The following is a 10,503-nucleotide window of genomic DNA, read 5'->3' on the forward strand; positions in this document are numbered from 1 at the left end:
CTGCTATAGAAACAAAGACCAATTCCAGACAATTTTCATGATTGGTTAACCCTTGATGTAACAAAGTGTGTAAATTTTGCTATTGACATTTGAGATAATTTGTTTGTCATAATGGCTTTTTTTTGAACATTTTATTTTGATAATGTGCACAAAAAAAGAAAATGACTAAATCCTTTAAATGAAGGTTTTTTTTTTTTTTTTTTTTGCCACATATCAATCTCTAATGAGTTTTTATATTTGTCATTTTGTGATATTTTATAAATAAATAATATCCACATATCAATTTATAGTTTTTTTTTTCAAAATTTAAAATTAAAAGCCACATAATCTTATATTTATATATGTAAAATATCAAATGTAATAAATATTATAATAAATTGCAATTAATATGTTTCTACATTCTACATTCTTTATTTCAAAATTTTATTTTAAAAAATATTTATTATTTATACTTTAATATTTTATTTTTTTAATCAACCCGTGTATTATGAGAAATCTCCAGAAAAATCCTAAAATTTTACCCTAAATTACGAAAAAGTCCCAAACTAAATTTTGTTACGAAAAGTATGAATTACCGGTAAAAATGACAATTTGACCTATTTTTTTCGGTTTACCGGTTTTATTATTTACCTGTTTTACTAAAGTCTTATTATTTTATCTTAATTTGCGAATAAGTCCCACAATAAAGTTTACTGAGGATTTGACCCTTTGCTCTATATAACATACATTTTATCGGTTTCATTGTTGACCCGGACGCCTAGTCATTAAATAAGACGATGAGATGAATATGTTGAGTTATATAATGTTATGTTTAGCATAAAACTTGATATCTTGATGTATTGTATATCTTTATGGAACTCATTTTCTACTTTTTTTTTTGGAAACATACATTTTATTGGTTTCATATCTAACGTAGATACATAGTTATAAATTAGTCGATGAAATGGATATCAAACTTTACAATAAATGTGACATTATATAACCCATCATATTCATCTTATCAACTAATTTAATGACTAGGTGTCTAAGTTAGCAATGAAACCGATAAAATATATGTTACATGAAGATCAAATCATCCGTAAATTTTATTTTGGGACTTATTCGCAAATTAGGGTAAAATAATGAGATTTTAGTGAAACATATAAGTAATAAAACCGGTAAACAGGAAAACTGAGTCAAATCGTCATTTTTACCGGTAATTCATGTTTTTTCGTAAACAAATTTTAGTTTGGGACTTTTTCATAAATTAAGATAAATTTTTATGACTTTTCTGGAGATTTCCTATGTAATATTGCAGAAGTTAGTTGCCCCTACAAGTTTATTATAAGAAGTCACTATGTAATTTTATTGGTAAAAATATGTTAAAATATAATGATTAAATATATAAAATTGGTCATTCTCGAAAATCATTACTTAAAATAATATATGTTGAAGTGATCGAAGTCAATCTAACTTAAAATATATATGTTAAAGTGGTCAATGTCAATCTACCGATATACAAGTTTCAGTTTTTATATGGATTGAACTTGTAGTTTCAACTTTCAATTCGTATATAGATTGTGCTTCTTGGGGCATGAGATTCTTGTTATGAGCCACCTAATTGTCGTTATACACATCTCATGCTCTATGAACGAGAACTAAGACTTAGTTTGGTGAATATGTTCCATATGATCTTCTACCAGTTAAACAAAACTTGTGAAGGATTTATCATATACATGCATATGCATATTAATATTACAAGTTAAGAAGATAGAATCTTATCCTCTCACCTTCCATATGGAACTTATCAAAATGAAAAAAAGGAAACATCAAATAATTTTCTCATGTTTGGTGTTTTACATAAAAAACATATTATTACTTTTCTCATGTTTGGTGTTTTACAGAAATTAAAACTTTAAATGGAAATAAACACACCTCATACACGATTATAGATCAACCAAGTATCACAAATGATTTATCATCTCACTCACCTAATCAACATACCACATTCATTAATATTTTAATAGTACTACCACTATTTGCCAACTATTGTATGCTTTTCTCAAGCATACGTTCAGCAATTTCACTAAAAAAAACTTTACACTTGCAATATGCCAACTTGGGGTACATATATTAGGACTATAACTGCAAGTACATTACACTCCATTTTACACTTGCCTATTAAGCACTTAACAGGTTAAGACTTTATATACGCGATATCAACAATGGCACAGAAGCAAGGGTATCCTCACTCATAACAGATTGAAAAAGATCCAACTCCCCATAACGTTCAAGAACACGCATCCTGCAATCTTCTGCAGCCATTAATCCAGTTGAATAAGCACCATGAACAGACCCTGGATATTCAGAACTTGTTGCTTCCCCTGCAAAGAATAAGTTATCCACAGGGATCCTCAGCTTATCATACAGATCATGGGGTTTTCCTACTGTATCATAGCTATATGACCCTAATGAATTCACATCACTTCCCCAATGAGAAACCAAATACTGAATCTGCATAAAAGAAGAAAAAAAACGTAACATTCAGTATACACGTATTCGATTAGTAAACATGTATGAAAGTAAGTCGATTTTTTGTAAACTTACTGGAGTGGAAGCATCTGGAAGAATCTTTTTAAGCTGTATAAAAGCGAAACTAGATGCAGCTTCATCTGACATTTTCTCAATATCTCTTGCTAGCTTTCCTGCAGGCATGTAAACAAGAACAGGATGACCTGTAGCTTTGTGAAGATTAAGAAAGTAGCTACATCCATATGAAGTCTCTGCAACTACTCCTAGAAACTCCACATTTGGCCAAAATACTTTCTCAAAATGTAAAATGATCTTGTTCTCAATTCCAACTCCAAGGTCAGCTATGGCTTCTTCCTTCCATTTAGGAAGTCTTGGTTCGAAAGTAATGGTGTCTGATTTCAAAACACCTAAAGGAACAGCAACTATGGCTGCATCTGCAAAGAATGTGTTGCCATTTTCTATGGTTATCTTCACACCATTTGTACGCCTGTTTATCTTCTTTACCCTTTTCAAGAACAAGACGAAAATGTAGGGTGTAAGTTAAAAGTCCACAAAAGAAACAAAATTGATCATAATTTTAATACCTGTGACCTAAGCGGATGTCAAGGCCTTTTGCAAGTGTGTTTATAACAGGTTGATAACCTCGGACCATTAGCCCGTGTCCACCTGGCAACAACTCTTCTTTGTCCCAACATTTGAGAGATATGGTGTCAGCATCAGCAGCAAACCACCCTTCCATTCTACACAGATACCATTGTAATACCTTATGAGAAAGCCCCTGCAATCTGTAAAAATGGCAAAAAAGGAAAAATTCAAAACCAAAACATGTCTTACATGGAGAGAAAGGCGTGCATTGTTTATAAAGATTGATAAGGTAGCTTAGAGTACCTTAGTTTTGGGTTCCTTTCAAAGACGATTGAGATTGCGTGTTGTATAGATGAATCTTCACTTAACTCTTCTCTTACTTTATTTGTCTGCAATAAACTACCCTCCATGTCAGAAAGAGAACAGACAGAAAATCCAAAATGAAAAAGAAAGAAGAGAGAGAGAGAGAGAGAAGACATGCCTCTTGCAATATGTTCTCAAATGTTTCGCCTACTTGTGAGACGAGTTCTTGAGGAACTTGATTCCCATCCATGTCAAAAAGTGCATAGCTAAAGAATTGTAATAATAATCAGTAAAAGAATACATCTATAACAATGAAGTTTGAACCACATACATGAAAATCTTTAAAAAGATGAAGTGGCATACCTTTCCAAATCATGATCATATAGCACTGAGTTGTCACCACTTGTACGATAGAGAGGTAACCCAAGTCTTCCAATAAGAGGTGCCAAAGGATTCTCTTTGCAAACTCCATGCAACCTGCAACATTAACATTAACATTAAGCATAATAATCACACACAGCACACAAGCATACTGTATAACAATCAATATTGTGAACGAATCATACCAAGATGCCCCTAAGTCCACGGGAAAACCAAATGAGTAATCTGTCCTAACTCGACCACCAATTCTTTCACGAGATTCGAGTAATATAACCTGAAAAGAACATGGAATTAATAACATATTGTCTTCTATATTCTATTCGGTGTTCTATATTCTATGTACCCAAGTAGGAAAGTATCACAATTAGAGTACCCGGAATGAAGCATCATGGAGGGCACGAGCAGCAGCTATCCCAGCAAAGCCACCTCCAATTACAATTACAGATGGTGAAGTCGAACGCCCTGTTTTGATGGCTGAATAACAGGGTGCTACATTTAAAAGGCGACATGAATTAGATCGAAGACATAAGAATTTGCCATCTAGATTTGATAGACATCCTCCAAACTTAGACATATAAGTCGAGGGAATTTTTTTTGTTAAACAAATAGTATAAGAAAGCAATACCTTGTATCAATTGGGGTTTATTCTTGGCTGACGAACCCATGTAGTAGTTGATGATGGAGACAATTTCCCTTTGCGGAAAACTAACAAGAACACAATTGTGCGATAATTAAAGCAATGGGTGTTGTAGTATCCCAGGGTTATCAAATTGAGGGGAGCGATGAAGAAAGAAAAAGAGAAGGCAAGTGCTGAAGTGATTGGAATCGGAACAATTACAATTACAATTACAACACAGGTTGATGAACACGCTCATACGTTTTGCAAACTGAACCCTTATATACAATCAGATCTTGAAGTCGGTCCAAATGTCAAAAATGCGCAGAAGAGTGAAAGGTGTTGATCGATCACTTGATTGTGAAGACGGTGATAGTTTTGATGGAAGGGAAGGGTAGATATTTGGTTGGGTTTTATAGGGCGAGAGAGGTAATGAAATCAAACACATGAATTACGTGATTGTATTTTATTGATATTTTATTAATTTATTGTTATTTTATTTTTGTATTTGGAATTGTTTGAGTTTGACGTGAATAAGGTCGGTGGTATTTTCGTGGTGAGAGTGAGACTTTTTGAGAGAGGGAAATCCGAAACTTCAGGCTTAGTCAACCTATCACTTGGACTTAAAGCTCGCAAAAATCGGCTACTCAATCAAATCATCGATTTATCGATTTAATTAATAAATTAGTTTGGATCAAAGTTTTTAATTCTTTAATCCATTTACATATAAAGGGAAATCACTTATACCGATAATAATGCTTCAAATTCTTCAAAAGAAAAAACACCATTTAAGGTTGATATATTTAAAAAATATCATACATGTAAGGTTTTTGACTTTTTGTAAAAAACATTAATAAACTATACATTTTGTTTAAAAATTATAATAAAGATAAAAGACTTTTTTTCTTATTCGTCCTAAACCTTTGACAATATTTTATTTTTTAGGACCGGCATTGACAACAATAAAGATTTATTTGTTCATAAGTCTTTAATTTACTTCTTTCATGATAAGACTTTTGTTATGGGGTAGATTTATGAAACATGGACTTCAAGGACTACATTATCTATTTCTGGAATTTGATCAATGATAGATGTTGTGAAAATAAACACCAACAAACTATATGTTTTGTTCAAATCTCACCGAATGGTAACCACAAATGTGTGTTTGCTCCTAAGTCTTTGATTTACTTTCGTCATGATAAGACTTTTGTTACGGGGGTAGACTTATGATGTAACATCCGGATTCACATATATATTATTTTAGCTATTTATTTTTGAGGTTTATTGATCTACTCGACGAGTTGGTGCTATAACTCGCCGAGTAGAAGCGGGTATGGCCACGTGAGTTTAATGACCTACTCGACGAGTCCGAGACTAGACTCGCCGAGTAGGCGCTGTAAATGGAAACCCTAGATTCCCGGGCTTGGGGTCTATTTAAAGGCACTTATAGCCTCATTTGCAGCCACACCTCACTGAGAAGAAACCCTAATCGCCCCCTTGAGCTTTTGAGAGAGTTTTGAGCTTTACTTGAGATTTTTGGGTGCATTTTGTTAGAGGAAAGGAGGATTCCAAGCAATGATTAAGAGGGTAAGCGGTGACGCTTAGTGAGTTCAATAATAGATATAATATAACGTTATGCCATATATATATATATATATATATATATATATATATATATATATATATATATATATACACTTCAATATGGCATAAGAAAAGAGAAACAATGAACAACAAAGGCATATGTGAATCATGTGACAAGCTTTTCATATCAATCAATGATTTGATTCAAAGATATACAATCAATGAGACATAACAATTTCCATACTTGATATACATCAATAAATCTTCGGCCCAAATGGCACAGAAGACATACACTTTCTGATTAAAAATTTTGGTAGATTTCAGGCTTTCAGCCCTGTCTAACCTTTTGCCAATGCCATAGAACAAAAGTCATTCTCTTACGAGACATGCTCTATATGACCAGAGGCTACATACCAGTATCATCGTGAATCTAAGTCCTTTCACTGACCACATGGTCAAAGGTATAACTTTACTATCATAAATAGCAGAAATAATAACAACGGAAAAGCACATAGCACATATAACACATAACATATAATTGTTCCTATATATTGGACTCACAGTGAAATAACTGGGGGGTTTAAAATAGTAATTTGAGTAGCACTTCGTTCCTATTAATATCTTTCTTTGATAAAAACCGGGAGCTTTATTGAAAACCGGGCTTTGTGAAGGTTGAGCTTCAAACCGAAAAGATAAATTTCTCGGGCTCTTCGGGCACTTCGGAACGTATTTCAGGTGTTAAAAATGATACCGGGGCTTCGGGGGAAGTTGAAATAGCAAAAATATGAAATTAGGGGTGAAAAAGTGGCAAAAATCCAAAATTACCCGAGAGGTCTCGCACCCTTTATATAGGTGCGAGCCTCAGATCCGAAGCAAGGAGAAGGAGGTAGGTGGCGGCGAGGCTCGGACACGTGGTAACAGCAACGAGGCTCGAACGTGAGGGGCAGCTGGCGTGTTTCGGATTAGACACGGAGATGGCATGCGTCGAAAGGCTATTGGACCTCGCATCGCTTCGTTCTCTGGCTTGGAAACGCGTTTGCATGCGAGAAGGGGCGATGTGGCCGAAGCTAAGCCATGCGATTCTTCTTGGATTTCAGACTCTTCTCGATTTTTGTGCCCCAGAATTCTAAAGTCCATAACTTTCGCATACGAGCTCCGTTTTCACGTTCTTTATATGCACGTGTAGGCGGGAATATACTCTACAACTTTCATTTAGACTTCGTTGGCTAATTTTGACCTTATTTTTAATATTATTATCTTTAACAGACCGGGACAAGAAAATCCGTTAAAAATTCATAACTTCTTCATCCGACGTCCGTTTTCATTAGTATTTTTACCACCGTTGTACTACTATTGATGAGACCTTCGATTCTCGTTTAGGTTGTATCGGCTAAAAATCACTTGATCTTTGTTTCGAGTTTTTAGCTGTCTACTCATATTCCGAAACTTAGAAAAATCATAACTTCCTCATACGAAGTCAGATTTGGACGTTCTTTTTATGAAAATTCTAGGTTTAACAAATATCACGACTTTCATTTAGATCGCCAAGGCTAAAAAGTAGTTTATCAAAAACTCACTTTTCACATCATTTGGCGTCGTGCCGGTTCTGTTTTAATTATAAAATTTTATTTATTTCGATGAGGTTTTCGCCTAAATGTTTCTAACAATATTCTTTACTACTTTTAATTATAAAATTTTATTTATTTCAAATTTTATATTTTCTTGAACTTTCAATATTTGACATTTGATTGGAATCTCATAAAACTTCCAATATTTTCTGAGTGATTCTAAACATAGTTTTACTTCGTTTCTAGTAAAAACTATCCATTAGAACTCAATACTCAAATTTCATATAGTATTTCATAATATTATTCATTACAAAACACGATAACTAAACGTGTATCAGTGTATGTTACAAATACCTCATCATTTTGAGGATTTCTTCCCCGAAATCACCACGATTTAAACAAAATAGGGAGATTTCGTTTTTAAATCATTCTTATTTTCTCAAGTATAATTTGGGCCTCGTTGGTGTTTCTACTTGACAAGTACTAACTCTACTTCTTTATTACACAATTACGTCGTTCTTTCATTTATGATCTCTTTAGACTCTTCTTTTTATCCCGTTTCACCTCGGATAACAGAAATGTTTCATCATATATACTTAAACATTTACGCAGATAACTCATATAAAATACATCATGAATATCCACTAAATCTTTCCTTTCTTCTTAAAACGCATAATTCTTTTCCATGGGGATTCCTTCAACATTACGAATTCAATCACCTAGAATTCTCTGGGTCATCTCCTCCTTTCTGCATAGGACCTCTGTCGATCCTGGACCGCTTTCATTCTTTCTTGTACAATTTGAATCTTGTCAATGGTGTCTTGGATCATTTCAGGACCACCAAGGACTTTTTGTCCTACATTATGTCGACATAATGGAGTATGACATTTACGGCCATATAGTGCTTCATATACCTTCAGTATATTTTTTACTCTTTGGATTGTTCTCTCCGCCTGAACATCTGTCTGGGGCTAATAAGTTGTGCTGAGATCAACACGAGATCTCAATTCACATTACATACTCGTCTAAAAGCGAGAAGTGAAGTGATTATCACAATCGGAAATAATCTTTAGTGGCACACCATATCTCGCAATTGTTTCATCAAAGTATACTTGTGCGTATTTCTTCATTGGATTTGTTTCACACGTGGCAAGAAAATGTGCACTCTTAGTCAATCGGTTGACTATTAGCCAAATGCTATTATTTTGTATAGTAGTATTTGTCAATTGGAGTAGCACTAGACATAAAGCTAGCTCAGAATTTTATTTGCCTATCCGGGGAAAGTCCAGGCAAATCATCGGGGAAAACATCATTTACAGTTTTCTTCTCCTCTTTTGAGATATCAACTGTATAGAATAGAGAAATAGAATACCCTTTCGATTTAAATTTACGAGTTTTTAGAAAAAAGATTATCTTTAAGATTTTTAAGTCTTTGTTCACCGTAGACATAAATAGGATCATTCCCTTTGATAGGGATGTGTACCATCTTTTTGTAACATAGGAGTTCTGCGTGGTTCTTTAACAACCAATTTATGCCAAGAATAATATCAAAGTTGGGCAAGAAGATAGGAAATAGGTTAGCAAGAAAACTATAACCTTCAGTTTCTATGACAAAATCTTTATAGACTTTGTCAACAAGTAATGATACATTTCTCACGATATTTATATTAAATGGTTGCACGAGTGCATAGCAAGCAATTTGAAAAGAATGCGTAAATTCATGAGACACAAAAGAATTTGAGACATCAGAATCTAGAGTTGATGAGAAATGAACTAGTCACAACACTCGTGTCCTTGTGTGCTTCCTCTATGATAATCTGATTCATATGGCCTTTAGCTTTTGGTTTGCCAAACTATTCTCAAACTCTTCAAACTTCTTAATTGATGGTGGTGTTCATACCTACACTCGTTCTTCCTTCTGTATTGGGATTTCGATCTAATCTCTGTGTTAAAAATTAAGTTCTCATCGCAGACTCTTGGTCCTTCTTAAATTTTATTTATAGACTTAACTCAAGTTAAAGTCTTCACTTTTTCTACAACAACAATTCGAATGGTCACATTCTAATGACCTTTGATTTCATAACGTAGAAGACAGACAATGAACCATATTCTTGTCTCTTTTAGTCAAACACTATCATAGAAGAAACCTTCATTCATGTTCTAATGTGATATAATATCCTCATAACTAGTAACATTTCTAGCTAATAGTTGCTTAATCCCTTAATGAAGGTTGTTATACTTTTATCGACTTCCTCGACCATCTTCTTCTTCAATCTTCTGATTGAAGTTTCATCGCTACACAATACATGGTTCTCTGAACCCATCAATTCACTTTGTAGATTTATATTAATCGGACTCGGTTCTTTACAACCACTAAGGTCTGAACGAAAATCATCACCAAAACAAAGGTAATGACATACTCGAACAAAAACAGAATCGATTTCTAGCTTCTTGGTAACCTTGTGACTTTCCCTGATCTGAGTGTGAATCATATACTTCCAGTAGTATAGGCCTCTACTACTATTCACACCTACTCATACTCGTCCCAAGTATTATCTCGTAGTTTTCCAAGTTACCCTTCAAAAGTTTTCACAAAACGACTTACCACACATGAATGTGTTCAAACAGGTAGATACGTCACTTTCTCCTAAACTCTACTAGGGATTTCACATTTCTATCAAACATATCTTGGATTTCCTATACCCGCCTTCTAGAATCCTTTTTACGCATATGCTCGATTTAGTATATCTTATTACTTTTCCTAGATGGATAGAAATTTCACTTCCAAATTCTTCATATAAATTCTTCCTCGGGTAGTGTCTACTCTGCAAGACACACTATACCAGAATTTATCCTAGTAGTGTGGAGACAAACAATTTCCAGCTATACCAGAATTCATCATGCATATTTGTTCATTTCATTTTCCTTTCATGACATCGTTTTTCCTGTATATGA

At 33.8% G+C, this 10,503-nt stretch overlaps 1 protein-coding gene across 1 annotated transcript; it reads right to left on the bottom strand.

Annotated features, from left to right (window-relative positions):
- Nucleotides 1-1,899: 1,899 nt before the first annotated feature.
- LOC145035117 (polyamine oxidase 2-like) lies at nt 1,900-4,803 on the bottom strand. The gene is made up of 9 exons (XM_078983706.1): nt 4,406-4,803; nt 4,154-4,269; nt 3,966-4,054; nt 3,763-3,876; nt 3,578-3,665; nt 3,400-3,485; nt 3,096-3,296; nt 2,587-3,016; nt 1,900-2,493 (listed from the first exon to the last, which is right to left on the bottom strand). Exons 1-9 carry the CDS (start codon nt 4,443-4,445, stop codon nt 2,185-2,187), a joined length of 1,473 nt encoding a protein of 490 aa, XP_078839832.1. The 5' UTR covers nt 4,446-4,803; the 3' UTR covers nt 1,900-2,184.
- Between the last annotated feature and the right edge of the window lie 5,700 nt (nt 4,804-10,503).

This window comes from Lactuca saligna, chromosome 3, assembly GCF_052625555.1.
Source record: "Lactuca saligna cultivar CGN05327 chromosome 3, ASM5262555v1, whole genome shotgun sequence".
NCBI classification, from domain to species: Eukaryota; Viridiplantae; Streptophyta; class Magnoliopsida; order Asterales; family Asteraceae; genus Lactuca; species Lactuca saligna.

Bases quoted from the DNA above. Each gene is read 5' to 3' on its own strand.
- LOC145035117 (XM_078983706.1), bottom strand. From the start codon at position 4,445: ATGGGTTCGTCAGCCAAGAATAAACCCCAATTGATACAAG. The intron at 3,877-3,965 runs GTATGATTCGTT...TTAATGTTGCAG, and splicing joins GTGGACTTAGGGGCATCTTG to GTTGCATGGAGTTTGCAAAG. The intron at 3,486-3,577 runs GCATGTCTTCTC...AGTTTATTGCAG, and splicing joins TTGAGAACATATTGCAAGAG to ACAAATAAAGTAAGAGAAGA.